This window comes from Sarcophilus harrisii, chromosome 1 (genome assembly GCF_902635505.1).
Source record: "Sarcophilus harrisii chromosome 1, mSarHar1.11, whole genome shotgun sequence".
Lineage (NCBI taxonomy): Eukaryota > Metazoa > Chordata > Mammalia > Dasyuromorphia > Dasyuridae > Sarcophilus > Sarcophilus harrisii.
In genome coordinates this window covers 174,399,385-174,423,062 of record NC_045426.1, presented here as the reverse complement: position 1 = coordinate 174,423,062, position 23,678 = coordinate 174,399,385, and the positions used below count along the sequence as shown (strand labels likewise).

The 23,678-nt window shown below is 31.0% G+C and overlaps 1 protein-coding gene across 3 annotated transcripts in view; it reads right to left on the bottom strand.

Moving 5' to 3' along the window:
• XRCC4 (X-ray repair cross complementing 4) overlaps positions 1-23,678 on the bottom strand; it is a 377,298-nt gene that overhangs the window by 77,886 nt on the left and 275,734 nt on the right. For all 3 annotated transcript variants that reach the window (XM_012541393.3, XM_031967172.1, XM_003759871.4), the window contains one exon: positions 8,114-8,261. In XM_012541393.3, coding sequence (XP_012396847.1) covers positions 8,114-8,261 — 148 coding nt within the window. The remainder of the gene's footprint in view (positions 1-8,113; positions 8,262-23,678) is intronic.

Below are 23,678 nucleotides of genomic sequence, written 5' to 3'. Positions count from 1 at the left end.
AATTGGAAATGATCACATTCTGGAGTTTGTACATAACTTTCCTTAGTCAAAAGTGTTCTTGAAAAGCTCATTACTTCTACATCACTATTCTCTGAATTTTGTGACATGGATATAAGTCATATAGATATAAAAACAAAACTGAAAAGTACATACCATCAAGGAAAGTAAGTAGAAAATATAAAGCATATGATAGATTTCCTTAATCTAAAACATGGAAAGCAAAGACTCTAGGAGGGTGTTCTGATGTTTTATATCAATAGAAATCATGTCTGTCAGTGATTTGAAATTTAAATGCTTGTAACAGTCTCTGAGAATTGTGGAAAAGGTCCTTACCAGTTTACATTATAAACATGAGAAGGGAATTTAAAAAAAAATCATATATACAGTTTTCATTAAAATGAACAAGTTGTAAATTCATGCTCAGCATATTTAAAGGAAATTGTAATAACTGTCTAAAGAAAATGTGAAACCCTAAAGAAAAACTAAAATCATGCTTTAAAAGCTCTTCGATCAATTAATGCTGAAAATTATATTAACTTTTTAACAATATTTTTTACCTTTCTGAATACTTTAAAAAGCACTTAAATATTCTTTTTTAAAAAAGACATAATTAGTAATTTTATTTGAAAACCATAAGATTTTTAATAATTGATCTTTATTTAATTACTATCAATGATGAACACAATGAATAAATCATCTTTCAAGTGTACCAAAAATATTCAGTATACTTTGGAGCAGTCCCAAAGCTCCATTATAGGAACCAAAGTGAGAACCACAGAGTAGTTAAGTAAACAGAGAGAGAAGCTAATAAAAAACCTACCTTAATAAAAGAAAAAGCAATTCACTATTTCATTTCTTTTGAAACTAATGTAAACATCATGATACAATTAAAGTCTTCTATAAATGAACCTTTTATATAATAACCAAAATAAACATATTTTGACTTCACAATTCAATATGCTAGTAATTTACTATAAAGGTTTATATGCTTTAAATAGTTTATACATATATAACATGTACACCCTTATGTAACACATATACATATGTACATGTATGCATAGCATATATATGTGCATAAACAAATATGTGTAAAACCAAGTTTCAATCTTATATTACAACCTCATCATGAGTAGGAACTGTGCATTTATGCTATTTATATACCTAACATCTATCTAGCACAGTGCCTGATTTATAGTAGGCACTTAAGTTCTTATTGATTTATACCAACTATATATAATTCTGTTGTTTTATATATGATTGTTAAGTATCTCTGCAAAATCGAAAAAGGCATATTTCCCCTATTGTGGAATTGGGGAGAACAATATAAACAAGAAAATATTGGGGGAAAATAGAGCTGTCTAGTCACTACAATCTTGAAATAGCTAACACAAGTACAATAATTGAATAGAGAAATGTTTAACAAGCTAAGTATGTAAAATCTCTAAAATATTTTATACATACATATATATGATATATATATATATATATATATATATATATATATATATAAGTAACTAGAATCTATATAGTGCTTTAAGATTTGTAAAACACTACAAATCTCTTTTTTAATCATGAAAACCACTTTGGGAGGAGGTGCTATTATTATCCCCATTTTAGAGATAAGGAGACTGAGACAGGCAAAGATTATCCAGGGACATATAGCTAGTAACTAGTAAGTGTGTGAGGCAACTTTTGAACTTACAAATATAATGCTCTATTCTTTGCACCATCTAGATGCCCTTTGTTGATAAGGCTAGAATATTTGTTCCTTCAGAAAGGATAGTAGTCAAGTGTTTAGGGTCAGTTAGGTGGCAATGGTAAACACTGCACTGGGCCTTGAAAAGGAAATGTCAAACCACTCCAGTATTTCTGCCAAGAAAACCCCAAATGGGGTCACAAAGAGACAGACATAAGTGAAAAACAACTCAACATTTGTAGAATATTATACTCGTTACCAAGGAAGGCCTATAGATGGTCTAGCTAATGATGTAAAGATTTAACATGGGAACTCCACTATGAACACTTTCAATGTCTTTTCAGAGGGAAATTCGAAATGTGATGACAATATTCCTTCTTTTAACCATTACTTATGTAGGCCAAGGATGCTAAATTTGTAAAATCCTTTAAAATTCTAAAAAGTTATTATAATAAGCTTTTAAAATGTAAAAATGTATGAAAGAAAACAATACATATGGAAATGTTTTTAAAGGAAACAAAATTTTACTAGTATATATCATATCCATAAATAACAGATGAAATATGGAAAAAATCTTTACAATTTTCCAATGGCATCACAATAGTTTAACTTTTTCCTAGGGTTTTTTTTGGGGGCAGAATTTGTATTTACTACAATTTAATTTACTGACACTTCCCATGATTTAAAAAAAAAAAAATCAGGAAATTTTTCCAAGTCCCGCCCCCTCCTCTCCTTGCTAATGTCTAATAGAGGAGATATACTATTGTGCCACAGTTTTCTTTTATTATTCTGACTCAGTTTCCCTAAATTGTCCTGCCTCGGTTTCCCTAAATTGTTCTGCCTTAGTTCCTAATTGTTCTGGTCAATATTGCAATACTACCTCTTCCTCTTAATCATGATGATACAGATAAGGAGAAAGACTTTCTGTATTAGACATCATCAGAATGTTGGGTGCCTCTCTCCATTCTAACTTATCAGAATGTTGCATGCCTCTCCCCATTTTGTAATCCCAATTTATCAGATGTCCTCCATGCCTCCCCCCACCTTGTTAGAACCGAATTGTTAGTCCCGTGTTCCCACTTTCAGTGCTCTGACTCCGCCCCTGCCTCAATCTACCCCTGCATCTGAGCCACATGTATATATATGTCATTGAGAACTCACATTGTTTGCTGGATTCTTGGAGACAATAGTCTCCTTCAGCCCTGGGACCAAACTTTGGATCCATTTGGTCCCAGTAAATCTCTTCCTTTCAAATAAATTATTAAAAACCCTCTAATCTCTACCTTCCCTTAGTTTCTCCAGTATTACAATACCAGTCTAATATTTGGTAATAACATTTAATCTAGTATGAATCAAATATTATTATTCAAAATTCCTAATCAAATAAAATATTATATCTATATAGGGAAAAAGGCTACTTTAGAGACAGTTTATATTTGAAATATTAAAATGATAGATAAACACAAAAAACAGATTATGACTTGCTCTGCCTTTCTTGGTTTTGAATATGACTGGGAGAAGAGTAAAATTTAAAAAAAGAAATATTTGAAGTAACTTCTTGTGACATTTACAAACTAGTCATAATCAGAAAATACCAGATATATTATAGGAAAGGTTTATTTCCAAATTTCTAACTCAGTTTAAAGATGAAATAAATATAAAATTCAATTCCCAAGTTTTCTTTTAAACTTATATTAAAATTGTGACAGCACATCAAAGAAGAACACTTAAAACAGTGCAAGAATGATACTTCAAAATTTCATAACATTACAATTTTATGGAAGCAGGTTGAACTACTTCTAGAGTGAGGAAAAAGCAAAAGAATTTCTAATTTGATATGTAAGGGTCAGGAAGATCAGAATCATATGCTATTAAATCTGAAAAGGACTTTAAAAAAGGATATTCCAGTCCAATCCTCTTATTTCATAGAAAAAATAACTAAGGTTGAGAGTGGTGAAATATTCCTCTGAGGTTACACAGAAGAAACAGGACTAGAATCCATGTTTCTGAACTGCTGGGCTAGTGCTTTTTTCTTCACATAATAACACAGTTGCCAATAAGAGGGGATCAATAAAAGAGGATCTAAGTTGGGACAAGTGCTTGCAATTTAACTGATGTCAGGCATAGGTGTCAAATATATCCCTCAAGTAGCATAAGACCTACAACAGTTCTAGTGCTAAAAGGACCACATTAAAAGATAACTTGGAAATATTTAACAAAATAAATAAAAATAAGATAAAACATAATTAATACATTTTAAAATTAAGTTCAATATGTTACCTACAGAGGTTCTTATGTATAGATTAGTTATCTAAATCTAAGGATTTTCATTTAAGTTTGCCAACTCTGGTATTGGTAACTACAAGTAATGAAATTTTCTCTAACAAAGTAAAGTGGCAAGTTGCTCTACAATGTTTTAAAAAATACTTAAGATATTGAAAGACTAAGTGATCTTTCTCAAGTTCATATAATAAATATGTTTTAGAAGAGATTTGAAACAATCACACACATACAGAAAAACAAACATATATCTTGCCTATGGAAGCAATCTCAAGAAAATCAGATAAAAAAAAAAGTAGCTGCAGCCAAAAAAGTATTATCTATCTATATAAACATGTCTATTGTGTCAATAAGCTTTTTTCTGTACCTTTCATATACAAACTCTTGTAATTTTGTGTTAAAACCTAAATAATCTTGACAAATGATCAAACAGAAAAGATGATGATAATTGTTATGATAATGATATTTTGGGCTTGGGGAGAAGAAAAGGAAAATAAGTAATTCAATCAGTATTAGTTCTTCACTAAAGACTGATCTAGGCAGAGTGCTGAATGGGTATCCTATTTTCCTGGTCTAATTTTTTTCTTTTTTTTTCACCTTTGGTGGCTTTTGCAAAAGTCCCTTTTATCATAGCTCTTTTTGGATTTCTGGACTTCAGATTTTAGACCTGAACCCTAAAATATTTAGACCTGAAGACCTAAATATAAGGATCATCCCAGACACTTTCTTGTAGCAGCAAAGGCCAAGCTTTCATTTCCTGGCCTTTACTTGTACACCTAAAAACCTTCACATATGTGCTGATCTTCCTTATGGGATGTTGTCTCTCAAAAATTAGATTTCAGCTTGAAAAATAACTTCACCAATCACCTATTGGAAGAATCACTTCTTTCAGAAGAAAAAAAAAATAGCCTAAATCCTCATAGATTTTTAAAATTTTCCATGTTTCAGATGTTATGGTATTGCTGCATTTCATATCTACTGAATTCAGTATGTTGGGTTGCTAATGTTTTTCTATACACATTTTTAAAATTAATGCTATGAAATTTCTCTTCAAAGTATTCTTAATACTAAAAGTGAAAACAAAAGTGGTAAAAAGAAACAAAATCAATTTTGAATTTCAAGCTCTCAGAAAAGTTAATTTAATTTCAGAACAAAAGAAAAAAACTTTTTTTTTTAAACAACTGTGTCCTTAAGACAATATTCATGTTTTAATCATTTCTTGCTTTTTCTCTGAAATTTTTTCTGAAGCTTAATCAGATTATTTTAAATTGTAATATTTTCAACCAGTCACAATCAAAGACCCATGGAATAGGCTATATGAAATATATCAGACATTATTAACTTAATGTTTAATTTATTATTTTTTCAATTAAGGTTACTGTCATTTGATAAAGAAACTGCATCATAATATACTTAATATTTTTATGGTGATACAACACTGGGCTGGTAATGCATCCGTTCTAGAGTAAGGTGAACATATGCCAGTACAAGTGGTTTAATAAGGTTATAATGTAAAAATAATACCTTATGAGATTAGGTAATATACTGCCAAATCATAGAATATACTGTAAAATTAATTCCAATTGGCATGAAAATGATATTAGTCACTACATTTTGGCATATGACGAACATCATCAGACTAATCTCAAGATTCTGGGGAAGGGGAACCATAGCCTAAATAATTTCATAAGAAAATGAATTTCTGAAATACTGTTAAAATTTCTGAAAATCCTGTCAAGTCTTGCTTATTCAAAATCAGTATCACATACAAGGGAAATATGGAGAGGACTATACAATGATAATAAAATTAGTGTAATGAAGAAACTAAAGTCATTGGAATCTTCACACACACATACACACACACACACAGACACACACACATTATAGTAGAAACTGAAATGAGGAGAAAAGAAAGGGGTAGGAAAGTAAGAACTTTAGAGAATCCTGTACTGTAAGGAATGATTCATACAGTTAGAAGGAAAACCATGATACAAAGGTAACATAAAGCCCAAAAAGGAAAAGTTGGTCAATACTGCCAAATATGCAGCAGACAAATCAAAACAAACAGGGCTGAGAAAAGTTTATTGATCAATCAAAAAACCATAGGAAACTTTGGAGAGATCAGTTTCAATTGAATGATGGAACACTATATTCAGAGGATGAAGAGCTGGGTCTTCAATTAGGAAGATCTGGGTTCAAATGTGGCTTCAAATATTTATTAGCTTTGCAACCCTAGGCAAGTCATTTAAATTTTGTTGGCCTAAATTCCTCCAACTGTAAAATGGGAATAAGAAGAGTGTCTACTTCTCTACTTTGATCGTGAGGATCAAATGAAATAACATTTGTAAAGTGCTTAGCATAATACCTGGAATGGGGTAGGTACCTAATAAATGCTTGCTTGCTTTCTTTCCTTAGCAGCCATGAAACAAAAATTACATTTATTGAAAAGCCGCTTGATCCTATTATCATTGAAGTCACAAATGAAGTGATAAGAAATAAGATGATTATTCAATGCTTCCTCTCCCCTCTCCTCTCCCCCAATCCACTAGGGGTTTTCTTGGCAAAGATATTAGAGAAGTTAAACATTTCCTTCTCCAGTTCATTTTACAGGTAAGGAAACTGAGGCAAATAGGTTTAGGTGACTTGTCTAGTATCATGCAGTTCCTGAGTATCTGAGGAGATTTGAACTCAGGTTTTCCTGACTCCAAGATTGGTACTGTCTATCCATGGTGCCTTACTGTAAAGGGGAGGAACAATTAGGCCATTGATTTAGAATCACATTTTTCTTGTTTCACATTATATGTATCTGAAATTATGAATGTTTTTGGCCAAGCCTTACCTCTAGAAATTACAAACAGACTCACTATGCTTTGGTACAGAAATAAAATCTAGCACATAGGACATCAATTCAGTAGTAGTATGAAACAAAAAATAAAGAGCTGGACTAGGAGTCAAGAAATCATGGGTCTAACTCCCTCCTTTGACATTTACTAACTGTGATCTTGAGCAAGGGACTTGGCTTCTGTAAGCCTCAGTTTCTCCATAGGATAATAGCAGCTATCTTCAGAGGGCAGCTGTGAAGATCAACTATGATTATGTAAACTTTGCAAACGATTAAGTGCTATATAAGATATTATTTTTATGGACTATTAAGAAATTTATAAATATTGTATTTCCAAATCCCGACAATTTATATTAGATAAACTGTATAGAATCTGATGTTCTAGTCTAGAATATTCAGTTTCTTAAACTACTTCAGTAACATTGCTCTTGCCAGGGTTTGTTTATAGAAATAATTTGGCTGTTTTTTCTTTTGTATTTTGAGACTGTTTCTTACTATGATTTAACCACTGATTTTCTGGTTTATACTGAATGAGATTTCAATAATTAAAAAACAACAGTGAGAATCCAAAATTCAGCAGAGAAATGTAAAAAATGAATAAAAGTGGAAGAATATTCCTTTTTGGGATCCAAACAAGCCTACTCCAGAGATGATGTAAATCAACTTGGCCTTCTCTAAAACATCTAAAGATAGGTGGGATCTGATTTAGATTTAGTCTAGATTGCCATCTCATTAAAATTCAATTGGGATTCTCCTCTTTCCCAGGTTTATAAGTTAATAAGATAAAAAGGAAAAGAAAGTGAGAAAAAAGTCTCAAAATACAATTCAAACAAACATTAACAATGGAGATAATTACTTGAATTTAGTACCCTCAAGTCACAAATTTTGATTCATACATTAACTGGACTTTCTGAATTGTGTAATAAAGCTGAAATTTAAAGCTCAAGATGATTTCAAGATTATTTAGTATCCTATATGCTATTTCCAATTAACATGGAAATAACCAGAAATTTTTTAAAATTGTAATTTCAGCATTTATGGTTAAGAGAATAAGAATTAAATAATTTACTAAGGTAACACTATTTATTCAAGCATTTTACATTTCCTCCAATTCAATCCAACTTTGGCAGGGAGAAAGAGAAGGTTCTGGTGTTTATATAAATAGAAAAACAGTTAAACTGAATTTTATCATGGTAAAATGTGAATCTTTCATAAAAACAAAATCTAGCTATGCTAACACAAAGAATTTACTTTGCCATAAGAATTAAATAAAAAAAAAAAAAAAAACTACTTACTTTTCCTTTTCTTGAAGAGTTGGTTTCTGAGGAACAAATTGAGCTTCTGTATCAACTTTTTTCTGTAACCGCTGCCTCTTTTTTCTGCTTGGTGCAATATCTGTGACGTCTGGACTTGAAATAATGGAATCGTTTTGGCTAAAATTGGCTAAAATGAAATGAAATGAAATAAGAAAGTAACCTAACAAGGTAAGGAAATTTTAAAATAATTAAAGCAAAAATGTTCTTTTTAATCTATAGAAAACATTTGTAAGTTAGACATTGGCACTTATTTTTTACCTTTTGTATTGACATTTAATAAAAAAAAATCCTTCTTCATATTTTGCTGGCGATTGAGGAAAATACAATTAATTAAACTATGAAGATTAAAACTTTAGCTCTTGGTTTTAGTACCAACATTTTTTCTCCTTAGGTCTAGTTTCACTAGTTGAAGATTCACTGTGGACTCAAAAAAATTAAGTTAAATATGAAGTTAAAACATATAAATAAGTGAGCTAATATCATTAAATGTCACTAAAGTGGCTCTATTTGTAGGACCATATATATGACACTGCCTAAAAATGTTTAATAGATATGAAGTTAATCTAAAGGGTAAAATAAAAGTATATGAATTGTCTTGTATGTCACTTTGACAAATAATTCTGCCATAAGGGTAGTATGCAGTCTACTGGATGGCTGACTTCTTGCTAAGGTAAATATTGTACAGGGCACCAATAAGGAATTCAAAAACAATTACAAGTCAGTATCTATTCCTGAATTATTCACAATACAATGCAAGAGATCCACTATAATCCAATAAAAATTTACTGATTACTGTGTGCAAGGCTAGAATATAAAGATAAAAGGAAAAACAGTTTGGGGGACCTTAAGTAAAAAAAAAAAAAAAAAAAAAAAAAAAAGAGTAGTTTAGGCTCCATACTCAATTAATACATCATACTTTGCTTTTTTTTCTGGATGAAAGTAGATTTTATAAAAGGATATACAGTGGGCCAATTGTCTTACCCTTATTGTTATATATTTATAGAATATATATTTATAAAATTTATAGAAATATAGAATATATAGTATATCATATAGACTTTATAGAATAAATATAAAATTTATGGAATAGAATATATAGAGAGAGGTATTTGAGATATCTAGAAGTTACAAACAGTATTTTTTGACTTTAGGAGCGTACAATCAAGTTGAGAAGACTATATAATTGAAAAGATAAACAGTAGTATATATCAACTAAGTGGTACAAATATTATGAATTACCAAAATACAACTTTCCAAATTATGTAAGGAAAATTACTTTGAACTCTCTAATAATAGATTACTATTATTTATTTTCCAAAAAATAAACAAATTAAGTCTTTCTTTGTCAACAAAGTGCTGTTGGAGGGTATTTGGTTTTTAAAAAATGTAGATTCACAAAATATTAGACTTGGAAATAGCCTATGTTTATCTGAAAGATCAATCTATATAGCCAACCTATACCTTTTTCAACTTTTTTAAGTCAGGAAAGCAAGGTTCATTATTTTAATCATTCACAGAAATTAGCAGGGGAGAAGGGAAGGGAAGAGGACAGGGAATAAGTGTTAAAAGAAGGTCAAATGGTATGTACATTATCATGAATACAGTAAATCATAGAAGAGAAAACCTTTTTTCTTGATGTCTAATCCAATAAAATCTCATCTAATGTAAATCCTTTCATATAATAAACAAAGGATGGATTCTTTTTATGAAGGAAAAGGTTAGCAAAAGGGTCAGGGTCAGAGGGCATTTTAATAATAGATGGGATACAGATCAATTTGCAAATCAGAAAGAGGATAGCATTACTGACAAATCCGATGATTTAGAAAAGCTGAGAAAAAAAACAAAAGTAACAATTTTTGTTTTCTTGATGTTTTTATAATAAATGTCAACAACAGAGAGGATCTTACAAATAGAGAAAAATACGTTCTAACTTAGCAAATCACATGCTAATACTTTACTGGCTAGTCTCTTCAAAATACTTTATTGGCATTCCATAAATATAATATTTAAACTGTAAAAAAGAATGTACCATTTTTATATGTCTTTTCCCCAAATACACTGGAGCCTCTTTACAACGTTGCCTTTTGGTAACTATATTAATAGTGCCCATATAAAATATGTGATGTCTTTCTTATAGCATTTTTTCCTCATTTCTAGTTACATTTCAATGACACAATTTAACTCTGCATATATTAAATCCTTGAAATAATGAAGCATATCATTAACAATTCTTTACGTATTTTATATCTTTCTTTAAAATGAAGTTTTCATGTTACCATGATGCAAAGTTATTTATAAATTCATTTTTATTATAAACTTAATGCCAAATAAAAAGAACATTTCCATATTTTAAGTGAATGCATTATTTCTTGAATTCCATATCTTCCTTTTGAAGATTGGCTTTTGCCAATAATGATAGAACTTTCTATATATAAATGCTTCTATAGCTCTTAAGATTTATGAAGTACCTTATATATGTACATCTAATCTTTATAATGTCCTTATAAAATAGTTACTACATATGAATACATGTATATATGTATGTGCATATAATCCTATATGTAACGAAAATGAATATTGGACAGCTTGTAAGGGGAGAGTGAAAAGTCTATTATTTTCTACTAAAGCAGCTATCTCCCACAGTTACATACTAATCTTCTTAGCTAATACACATGCACACAAAATATTTAAATATACAAATTCAATCATTTGATTATAATATTAGTTAAATAGAAAGAATAAGTATTTAGCAAAATTAGGCAATCAGGGAAAGAATTTGTGATTTCATCAGCATGAGAAATTCCAAATATGGTTAACTTCCTTTATTATCACAAATAGCAATTATATGAAATAACAGATCAAGTCCTAGACAACTACCTGAGGCAAAAGAAAAGAAAAAAAAGTTAAGTGACTAGCCCAGGAAGACTTTGAATTGAAGTCTTCAACCTTTACTTTGAAGGTATTCAACAATCTCAAAAATTTTGAATTTAATGATTCTGAGGCCAGAATCTTTTTATACCTGTAAAAATTCCTAGAGGGCTTCATTATGAGAGTTTATATTTTCTGGTTTTCCATTGGGGAGTATGAAAAATACCCCAAAAATGGTTAAAAATCAACTGAGGCCATATCCTCAGCAGAGAATAGTGAAGCTTCCTTCTCTTTATATTTCAATGCCAAATGTTAAATGACAGTTAAATTCAGGCTTTAAATTAAGATCAAAGATGTTTTCACATTAATGTATTGAGTCAAACAGATTGCTAGAAAGAAATGAAAGTCCTGTAAAATTCAATATATTACATTACATCCAATTATTACAATCCAATTACATCCTGGTTATTACATCCAATAACCAACCAGGAGTCAGGAAGATTCATATATATGAATTCAATTCTGGCTTGAGTATTAATTAGTTGTGTGACCCTGGGCAAATTACTAATCCTGTTTAACTCATCTGTAAAACCACTCCAAGAAAATCCCAACTATAGTCAGCTAGATTAGACTAAAAGACTGAATAACAATAAAATGCAAATTCAACTTATTAATATCACCAATTGCTTACAATTAAGACACACTATTTTATATATAAATATACATATATATTTATTATATGTTATATATTATATATATTAAATAAATAGTAGAGTTTATTTGTTTAGAGTACAAATAGGATAATTAATTTACTAATCTCCCTAATCTCTTTTATTTTAACTCTAATCTCTAATTATCTTTCCTTCTTAAGCAGATTATGATATCTTAACTTAAAGATATTATATTAAGGCTGTACTAATTATTATTGATACAGCACAGTGATGTCTTCAAAAGAAAAGAACTCTGATATCTTTAATGCCAGAGTAAAATGGAAATGTTAGATATAGAAATATTTATTTCATATATCCTGATAGAACTCTGGGGATAAAGAGGAGGCAGGCAGAGAAGCAGGAAAACAGTTTTCAAATAGGAAAATGCCTTTCTTTAAAAGAAAAAAAAATTTGAATCAGAAGTAGGATATGAGAGTGTCAAGGGTGACCTGTGACTTCAAGGACTTATTCCTTACTGAATGAAGGACAATATTATAAGAATTTAAGGCCTAAGTCTCTACTTTATAAAGTTCTTCTGCTTGTTTAGTGGAGAACCAAGTGCATTGTAGATGCAAAAAAACAGAAATAAAGAACATACAAGAGCAGGGAAGATGGAGTTGTTTTAGGAGGGGAGGAAGAGAAAAACAGGTTGAACTGATTGGGTAGTGTCAAATTATATAAATCAGGAGGAAAAATTTTGACAGTCTATTCTCACTCCCACCCTTCATGCCCTCCTCATGTAAAACTTCCTTCCTTTCCTCTTCTTTTTAAAGAAAAAGAAACAATTTTATTGATTTCCTCTAATTTTACATTGTCTAAATTTCCTCCATTTTTTCTTTCCCTTCCCCCTACTTCCTAAGAGATATCCCATAAAACAAATAATTTTTTTTTAAATAAAATTCTCTAACTTAGATCTTTAGTCAGTTTATTTGACTTTACATCCTTGTTTTCTTGTCTTTGTACCTTCAGCTCCATCCTTACCTCTACTCAGTAAATCATATGATTACTCATATAATCAAGTGACTAAAGGTAGGATAGCATATGCGACCAAGGTCATTTGAAGGAGTCATATTTGAAACTGTATCTCTTTTCTTACTAAACAACAACCGAGAGTTAATTCCTTAACTTTTGGAAAAGGGAAAGGGGGAGGGGGGGGAGGGCTTGCCAACCCTTGCATTTGAATCTTATTGCATACTTTTCAAAATGTTTATTGAGAAAGCTGCAGGACAAATTACGTATTTAGTTCATGTATCAAGTTCACTACAACTAGAAAATGTGGTCTCTTCCTATAAACCTTGGAATGGGGAAAGGAAAGCTTTGACTAAGAGGCTTTCCTTACAACTTGACAAGAACTCCACAGGGGTCTGGGGAGGATATGTTCCAACAGGAGAGAGAGAGACACAGTATGAAATTCCTTGAGCTCTTTCAATGTCAAGATAAAATGACATTTTATCAAATGTTGTGGAGGCTTTCTTAACCTTCCAGCAATGTGGATTTACCCCAGGAATTAACATATTTTATAAATTTAAGTCTACAATTATCAAACCCTCAAACCTCAATATTTTCAAGTTCTTAGCTTATTTGGTCTTGTCACTTGTTATCAGGAAACTTGTTTTAAATCCTAAACTTTAAATATTTATTTTTATGATACATTGCTTTAACACATTAGAAAGTCTAACAAAGTTCCCAAGGAAGGTGTTAAAAAAATCAATATACCAAAGGATAAGTGATTAATGTTAGCAATCAGTTAGCTTTAGAATCAGTATCTCAAAGAACCAAATGAAGAAGACTCAGGTGTTCAAATTCTTTGGCAGGCCTCTCCTATATTTCAAAATCTTCAATGACTTTAGAATTCCTAAAGATACAATAAACTCCATAATCTAACATATATGGACCCCCATAAGTGAACTGTCTTTCTAGTATTTTTTCTCATTACTAACCTTTAGGAACCTATCATTTATTTATTTGATTTTGTGATCCTGTTAATTTTTTCCCCTTTAAAACCTACAAGTTACTTTTGTGCATATAATTATTGAGATTTGATTAGTCATATACATGATTGGGCAGATTTTAGCTGATCACTCAAAAATTTGACTAAAATATGAATCATGACCCTCACCATCTCTCCCATATCTCTAAAAAGCAGGAAAGTGACATGTTAGGAAAAAATAGTAATTTTCCATTTTTCTAACCCAGTCCAATTGCAGAACCACAATAGAGAATTTCTTGTTTCCTAAGTTAATATCACCATGTCTCACACCAAAACAAGCATCAAACCTAGATAAAAATCCTTGAATTACAGCATTAAAAACTCTATTTAAAGACTTAGCTTCAAAAATTGCATTCCTTTCTTTTCCCCAAGGCAAAATAAACAAACAAAACCACTTTTTCTATATCTTCAATCTTGGTAACATATCTTATTGGTAGGAATAAAGTCTTTGAAAGAAAAAAACTGAGATAAGGCTAATTACTCCCTGAAGAAATTTCCCAGTATTTTAAGAATAGCCATCTATTTTTAAAGTGGCTTTCTAATCTAATCACAATCAACATTATGTTTTTCTTTGCCATTAGTGGAATAGGGCATTTAAAAAATTTAAAATAAATTACTATATAGTTTTTACTATTGTAATCTACATAAAGGCATTAATAACCATCTTATATAGGTCAATGGCATAATCTATTAGTTTGCAATCAGTAAATAATAGATAATTAATTACCTGTGCTCTATCTAGACCCTTAGAAGTGGTTCCCCCCTTACTCCCACCCTTTGCCCCAGAAGTCACATTTCTCATTTAGTCAATACAGCTGGAAGTAAGATATGAGGATGAATAACATTTTACAGAAGGGTAACTAGAGATATTTGGAAGTTTAACACTCACAACGTCATTTACAAAGATCAGGAGGGTTGAGCTACACAAGATAAACATCAGTGAGATTGATGGGTAGAAAAGTGATACATTGTCCAGGTTAAATTTATTTATAAACTACATAAAAGCCATATTTCAAAATTTTAATTATATTTTCATGCATATTTATTTTTAAGAGCTACCTAATATTTATATCAACAATGTTATAATTTCCATGTTTCATTATTCAACAAATGTTTATTTCATCATGATGCTAAGTAGAATTTGGGGAAATCAAGTGATGATAATTACTTCTGCATACAATATGTCATCTCTTCATAATATTATAAACTTCCCAAGGACAAGAAGATTAGTTGTTGGGGACATGAGGTAAACACAAATTACTATAAATTAAAATGAGATGTGCCATAAAAAGGACAAAAATTAAATGTTCTGAAAAGTGATTAAAAAAAAAAGAACAACTGTTTGAATACTTTTAATTGAACTGAGGTATTTTTCCAAACTTTTATAATTTTTCAAAATGTCACTTGAGGTCTTCATTTGGTCACTCAACAAAACCTATTCTAATTTTTTCCTCTAATACTTTTTATCTGAGACAAAACAAAACAAAACAAACAAACAAACAAAAAAACTAAGAGCTAAAGAAAATAGACTTCAGAGATTAATTGTTATATGAAGTTTCTATATTTGAGTTTCTTCTTCAGTATTGGTAACAAGCACCATCCCAGAAAAGTAATCAAGTCCCAAGACTGTCTATCCCAGTTCTGGGCAACTCTGAGTAGAAAAAAAAAAAAAAATGCTTATTTTAAACTTAAATGTCACATGATTTGTATCCATTGGTCATAACTCAACAATTGAGAACCATTGCATGGAAACTATTCAGATATTTGAAGACAATGTATCTTCTCCAAATAGCTCCAATTTCTTCGTGAGATTTTCTCACTTTATGTCCTCTTACCATCAAAGTCTTACTTTTTGTTGACTGACTTCCAATCATCAAAATTATTCCCAAAATATGACACTCAGACCTGAAAGCAATATGATCCCTGGAAGCTATTATTCTTTCTCTCTCTCCTCTAGCAGCCAAACTCCTAAGAAGAGATGTTATCACCTTTTAGTTTAAACTTCCTTGCCTTTCATTAATGTCTCAATCCCTCGAAATCTGGCTCCCCACCATATCTATCGATTGAATCTGCTCTTTTCCTCAGACCTTCTGGATTTTTCTGAAGCTCTTAAAGATGTTGATTACTTTCTTTTAGTTTTTATTTATCCATATCTGTCCACCAATCAATTAATTAATAAGCAAAATTAAGCACTTATAGAGCTTGCATTATGCTAAACACTGGGGATTTAAAAAAAAAAGAGAGAGAAACAAAATATCCTTTCCTTTAGGAAGCTCATAAATATCTTGAAGAATTTTTCCAACTGCTATATTAAAATTTAGAATTTCCCCAAGTAAATTAGTTTTTTTTTTTTTAAAGATATAGGATTAATCTTAATATGATTTATTTCTAATGAATCCATGCTGGCTTACAGGGATCATTGCTTCTCTTTCTAGGTACTCACAAGCCATCTCTTTGATAAGCAACTAAGTAAAATAGATAAGATAATCAAGACAGAAGTTACAAAACAAGCAAACAAACCAGCAGTTTAGTATTTAAATAGACTCAAGAATGCAAACTGCTTGAGGAAAAGAATGCTGGATAGAATTTATGTGAAAAGTAGCAAACAGTTTAGTAGAAATTTAGTTTGAAAAAGCACTAAACTCCATATAATACAGTGCTTGAAAATGATTTTTAAAAAATCTAGATATTAAAGATCACACCATGAAAAACTTAAATAGTGGAAAACACATTTATGGATAGTAGTAAAATTCTTATCCCCCCACCTCCAAATCAAAAAAGATCAAATAGGAATATTTATCTTTTTTTGAAAATTTTTTGAAGTTCTGAATAAACAAAATCAATTGTAGCTCGAATAAAAAGAGCAACTACAAAAGAGGGAAAAGATCTTTGTATTGAATATCTCTTTATCCAGGTCCAATACCCAAGATGTGCTTTCTCTCCTCTCCTCTGCTGCAGTTTTTCTGTATTCCTGACTTTCTTAAAGATTAACAAATTGTAGGTGATTGATTGACTTTAAAGTTACTTTCCATCAGCTCTGTGTATATCTTGTTTTTATTTAAGTAGCTCATCTCATCCATTAGGTCACTATTTCCTCAATGGCAGGGAATATATATATATATATATATATTTTTTTTTTTTTTTCCTGTATCTTCACTACTTAGTATAGTACCTGAAATATAGCAAGCACTTAATAAATTTTTGTTGATTGAAAGTTACAAATAAAAACGATTAAGAAGTACCATTCTCTAATATAAGGCTATTAACAAGATATGGATATGAACAGTTTATAAAAAAATCCAGCAAATTATAAATGATTATTTAAAAGCAATCTCTAGGTCACTAATAATATTAGTGGGTGTTGAAATTAACATAGCTTTCTTCCCCATAGTAAGGAAATATAATCTTTCTTGGTAGTTCATCTTACTCTTAACATCACAGTTTTGTTGTTACTGTTGTCCTTAGCATTATTAGTAAACTGTAGTTCCTACTGGGCTGTAGTTTCCCTGATATCTTACAGAAACACATTTCCGTTGTATTTTTCCTCAGTTTCTTGCTTTTACGTCTTCATTTTAAATAAAAGGTTATTAAATTTGATCCAATTTGAGAGCTTCATTATATAGTCACGTAGTCATACTGCTTTAAACCCTCATTCATGACTATTACCGAAATATTTTTTTTTGGGGGGGGAAGGGTGGATGAGTTTATTGAACTTAAGCTCCCTTTTAGAAGCTCAAAAAAAAAAAATGACTTTAAACTTTGAAAAATTCACTCATCTAAAGTTTATGATATAGTTTTGGAATATATGCATTGGGTTCCTATTTGTTAATCTTAAAGAATAAGATAATAGCTGATTTCTCCAAAATTACTATCATTTCTATTTTATTTTTATTAGCCAGAATCAGGACCTATATAGATGTTCCTTCATTAATTTCCCTAATTATAATAACTATTTATATTTTTAAAGTACTTTTCTCAAATGTTGGATGTTGGAGGAAAGGTAGAAAAACTGGGGCACTAATATATTTTGGATGGAGTTGTGAATTGATTCAGCCATTTTGGCGCGCAATTTGGAACTATGCCTAAAGTGCTATAAAATTGTACATATTCTTTGACCAAGAAACATTTTTGCTTGAGGCAGCTAGATGGCATAGTGGATAGAATACCAGCCCTGGAGTCAGAAGGACCTGAATTCAAATCTGGTCTCAAATATGTAACACTTACCAGCTATGTAAGACCCTGGAAAAATTACTTAACCCCAACTGTCTCTCAAAAAACATCCCCCAATATCGCTACTAGATCTATCCAAAGAAAGGTCTATTTGCAAATATATATATATATATGAAAATTCCAAAAAACTAAACTCTGGAAGCATATTATGAACCTCCAGAGAAAGAATTGATACTGTTTGAATACAATTGAAATATGATATTTTTCACTTTCTTTCTTTCATTCTTTTTCTTTTATTCATGTCCAGTTGCACATATATAACCTATATATGATTGCTTACTCTTTCAAGGAAGGGTGAGAGAGAGAAAGAATTTGGAAGGCAAAACTTAAAAAAGTGTTTAAAATTGTTTTAGCATGTAATAGGGGAATAAAATATATTAAAAAAAATAAAGCACTTGCATAATAACTCTATGAGGTAGATGATACAAACATAATTAGCCCCATTTTAAGAGGAGGAAATTGAATTCCAAGTATGTTAAATGACTGGTCACATAACTATCTGAGACAGCATTTGAAAAAGGCCAATTTAGTGAAAATACCAATGTTCTTTTTCCATTATCTAACTCTTCTTTAACCCTCTGAAAAGATCATAAAATCATAGATGTGGAATCAGAAGAGACCTTAGAGGCCATCGAGTCAAAGTCTCAATTTTTATATAAGAGAAAACTATGGCTTAGAGAGGCTATGACTTACCTTTGCTCCACAAAAAATAAGGAGCAAAAGCAACATTTGAAATTAAATTTCTTGACTTCTTTCTGGCTATGCTCCTTCTATCCTCCCAAAAGCAGGTCCTTTCTGCTATGCTCCTTTTATTTCCTTCCTCCTTATAAGCAAGTAAAATCAAGAACTCAGCAAGAAGTAGTTAACCTCAAAGCCAGAAGACCCAGGTTCAAGGCTACCTCTAATATAATAATGGCTATGAGCCTGGATAAGTCACTTAATTTTTAAGAATTTTAGGAAATAAAACTATAAGTTGCAGAGAAATTACCAGTCTAAATTGGTAGTGCAAATTTTCTCATTTAGGAGCTCTTAAAAAAATCATAGGTAAAGTTCCACCATCTGTTTGTATGTCTTTCTCCATTTCTTTATTTCTGTCTCTTTATTTCTATCACACAACTGTAGACAATTTTGTCTACAGATAGACACAATTCCAGCAGTTCTCTTTGGTTTACTGTTGACATTTTAAAAATATTATTACTTTCAGTTTGGCATGGCCTGAAAATTAGTAAATGAGGAGTCTGTCTGATTTTTTATTCAGTTTTCTACAATTTACAGTAATCATCCTTGGATATCTCAGATGGGGTCTTACAGCAAACTCTCACAGCTCTCTGGGCTGAAATTCTCAATTATTACTAAAGTTCTTTATACATACAAGATACTAAGGGACTTCTGAGTTGTCTGAATTTTCAAAAATACAGCACATGAATAGCATTTCATAGTGTAGCCAAAGAATTTACTGTTAATTGTTAAGGTAAGAAACATCTATTTCCTTGAAATACAAGGAGAACAAAACAATCAGACTATGAAAAAGAAATTTTGAGCCTCTAATATTACTATTTATTCTAGTGAGCAGTTATAAATAATAACCCCTGGAAAGCTGTTTTAATGGCTAATAGGTTTCAGATAACAAAACTACAATTTCTCAACTTTCACCATTTTCATAAAGGGGCCCCTGCGTGTATATGACCCACATCATGAAATGTTTGGGGTACAATATAAAGCTTTCATTGTTGCTCTACAAGGCAGAGATTAACTTCTGGAAACTTCAAGACCTTTTAACTGTTTCCATCATAGTAGCTGGGCAAGCCCTTGGAGATATTTATGTTGGTTTTTCAGGAGTTTTTTATATCTCAATAATAAGAATATATGAATTGATACACACATCTTAGAGATTATTTTATTATACTCATGTGGAGAAATATTTTGGCTGTTTATGAATAACTAAAATAAAACATTTCTTTGGAACAAAATATATTTGTATATTATTTTCCCTCTCTTCTAGAAAGAATCTTTCCTTATTATGAAGTTTTTTAACAGACACTAAGATCTCAATTTCCTTTCTTCAATAACCATTAAAAGAGACAGGCCAACAATTTATAAGAAAGTTTTTGTCTAAAAGATAAGACTTACAGTTGTTGCTATTTGTTGTTATTATTGGAACATTTTTAGAATTAGACTCTAGACATTGCCATTGGATAAAGCTGTCATTACCCCTGACTTAAAATTGACCACTAATTTCTGTTTTAGCTAAGATTAATTTTATTTAGTTTTATTTTACTTTAAAAGCCCTTTCCCCCTTTATATTATGGACTTTTCAACCTCCTTTCATTTCAGACTAAATCTTCCTTTGTGACAGAGAAAAACAGTTAAACCATGTGATACAAGGAATGCACCCTGAAATGTACAAATTATTTTGACATGGTAGTTTTCCAACTGTAGACAAAAAGGCATATTTCCATTATTTGTTCTCTAAGACCTTCAATTTTTTTTTCATGATTCAGAGTTCAACTCTATTTTAATGATCTTTTAATTTACATTATTATTAATATTATGTATAGTAAATTCTCAAATCTCTGCAAATACTGAATTAAGGAATAATGAACCATTACTCCTTGGGGAAATACAGATATAGATTCCTGAAAGGCTCTGGTCATGTTTGTTAGCACTTTCTGCAGTTCCTTCATGTATATATTAGTGAATTTCCTCTTCTTTTTTCTAAATGTAACCTTTTGTTGATTAACATTGAAATCACAGCCAATAACACTGTAAGTCATACTGGATTGAAGCTTATTTAACGTATGCATTTTCTCCATGGAAAGAAAGAAAAGGTACAGACTTCTTCTGCTTAAGAACATTTTATCTTCTACAAATAATTTTTTTTCATGTTTTCTTTCCCATTAGAATGTAAGCTTTTGGTGGGCAAAGACTAATTTTATTTCCTTCTTAAGAGTCTCAAGAATTTAGCACAGCGTTTAGCACACAGTAGGTAATTTAACAAATACATGTTGCTTTAATCTGACCTGAACTTCCTCCCAATTTTAAATCTTATAATATTAAGATCTACTAATGCAGTGGTGTCAACAAAAAAGGCAGACCAAAAAGTATGATTTGATGATGGCAAAGCAGTCAAATAAATAGCACTTATTAAGCATCTACTATGAGCTAAAAGAAGCACCTCAATAGATCAATGGATAGAGCATTGGTCCTGAAAGACCTGAGTTTAAATGTGACCTCAGATACTCACTACCTCTGTGACTCTAGTCAAGTCACAATCTCTGTTTGCCTTACCCCACTGGAAAAAGAAATAACACTGTAGTGTCTTTGCCAAGAAAATTCTATATGGGGTCACAAAGGATTGAACATGATTGAACAACTAAAAAAATATATATTGAACATTTTAAAGTACTGGAAAGACATAGAATCTGCTCTCAAGGACTTCATGATGAAATGGGAGATATAACATGCAAATAACTGTCTAAAAATAAGATTTAATTAGGATAATTTGAGAGAAGGAATTAAAATTTAAAACAACTAGGAAAGGCTCTTTGCAGAATGTGGAATTTTAGCTGAGACCTGAAGGAAACCAGAGAAGTTAGGAGAGATAGTGGTGGACAATCAGTGACAATACTTGAAGTCAGGAGATAAAGTAGCCCATTTGAGGAACAGCAAGGACTACACTACGAAATAAAAAAGTAACCAGGTAACCAGATCACAAAATATATGGGAAAGGGATATAAAGGAATAAAGGATTTGAAAGCAAAACAGAAGATTTTACATATGATCCTGAAGGTGCTAGGGAACTACTGTTATTTAATGAATAGAGAGATGATATGATCAAACCTGAATTTTAGGAAGATCAATTCAGCACCAGATTGGGATGGGAAGAAAATAAAGATAGGGAGACCAACCAAGAGATAGTTTAGGCTTGAAGTGATGAAGGTTTATAGCAAGGTGGCTGGACTGTCAGAGAAAAGGATAGGAAAGCATCAACCAGAGCAGGAAACAAGACTGGTAATTCTGTTGATGCCTTCAAATTGGTCAGTAACAAACAGAGCTAGTTAGGTGTGGGAGGAGAGGGTGAAGAGAAGGGGCTGAAGCTCATGAGCATAGCACCATAACACAAATGAAATGGTCAAGGGCTCCAGTACCTATTTTTCTCTTTTCCTTTTAAGATTATTAAGTCAAAGAGCATTCATACCCCTTCCTTCTTTTACTTTAGATAATTTAATACAGATGGAACAAAATGGAAGGAGGAACAAATAAAATATATTCATAGGAACACAAGCTGGGAGAAAGTTTAGAATCAGCTAGTCCAAAACCCACATCTTACAGACAGGAAGGAACAATAGATAAATTGCTATCTACAATCTCCTTCTATTCTATGATAGGCAGCCATTTCTAAGTATCATCCTACAGTGAAGATGATATTTAAAATGTCACGATGTACTTGGAAAAATATGCTGAAGCCATTAAGGTTTTCATAATGGATTCAGGGATGGTGTGCATAATAAGCTATATGTGACCTGAAAAAATACATGTGACATTATAATAATGTTCTTGAGGGAAATGTTCTGGTGTAGTTTCTGTCAATGTTGTAATTGAATTATACTTCAGGGAAAAAAAAATCAAACAACTTCATTCACTTTGTGGAACTTTTTTTTACCTCCTAAAAGATTTAGAGATGAAGCAGACATAAAAATTTACTACTCTAGGAAGAAGTGATCCAATGTCTTTTTTCAAAGTATTTTTATGTACTAAAAAATCTGTTGGCAGCAAATTTCTGACTTAGAAATTCTCTTAGAATTCCTTACTAATGTATTTTTTTTATTTTTTGCAACAATGTCCATCATTATTACTTATTGCAACTATGTATGTGTGTGTGTGTATGTATATATGTACGTGTTTGTACTCTTAGACTCTCTGTAAACTCACTCCACAGGAGAATTATAGGAGTTTTTCACCAACTATGGCTGCTACTTTATATTGAACTGGTTTTTAATTGTGCTATTATAATCAGAAATATAGTCAATCCTCAACATTTGCATGTTTAACTTTTGCAACTTCAAGCATTCATAAGATTTTGTTAGTAACCTCATTTTCACTCTCATGCTGGCAATTGTGCACATTAATGGCTATGTCCAATAGAGAAAAGAAAAAAGAGTTGTGTGCAAGTTTGTGGAATGTTGGTCCTACTAGGAACTCACAGGTCTTGTTCACTATCTGAATGTAGAATAAATACCCTGTGTGTAAGAATCAGACACTATTGTGACTTATTTCAAGTTGGTATGTCTTTTACAGTCTTCAATACTATGCACTAGCCATAAAGGACAAAATGTTAGAGATATCTACCCGTCTAAGCATCTTCCAGTAGTAGCAACTAAAATCCCAGCAACTTCTCCCTTGATTTTTAGAGGGCAGTCAAGGTAGAGAGGTTTGTAGCAATACAGTATACAGTGCAGTGCCCTCACACTTCTGTCTGACACAGTAGAAGGTAAGATTTGGGTTAAAAATATTTTGTTTTTCGAAGAATTATATTTGTTGTATTTTATTTATGGTACTGTAGGATTTCATGTGCTATGAAAATGAATATTATCTGAAATCAATGTGGGTGTGTGTGTGTTATTGAGGTGTTAGCATAGAAAGGTCAGAATTCTAAGGGAATTACTAGTAAGACAAAATGTTTTGCATTCTAGCAGTTTTATTTAGTGTTTTTCATGGTTATAGTGTAAAAAGGTGCATCTTATCA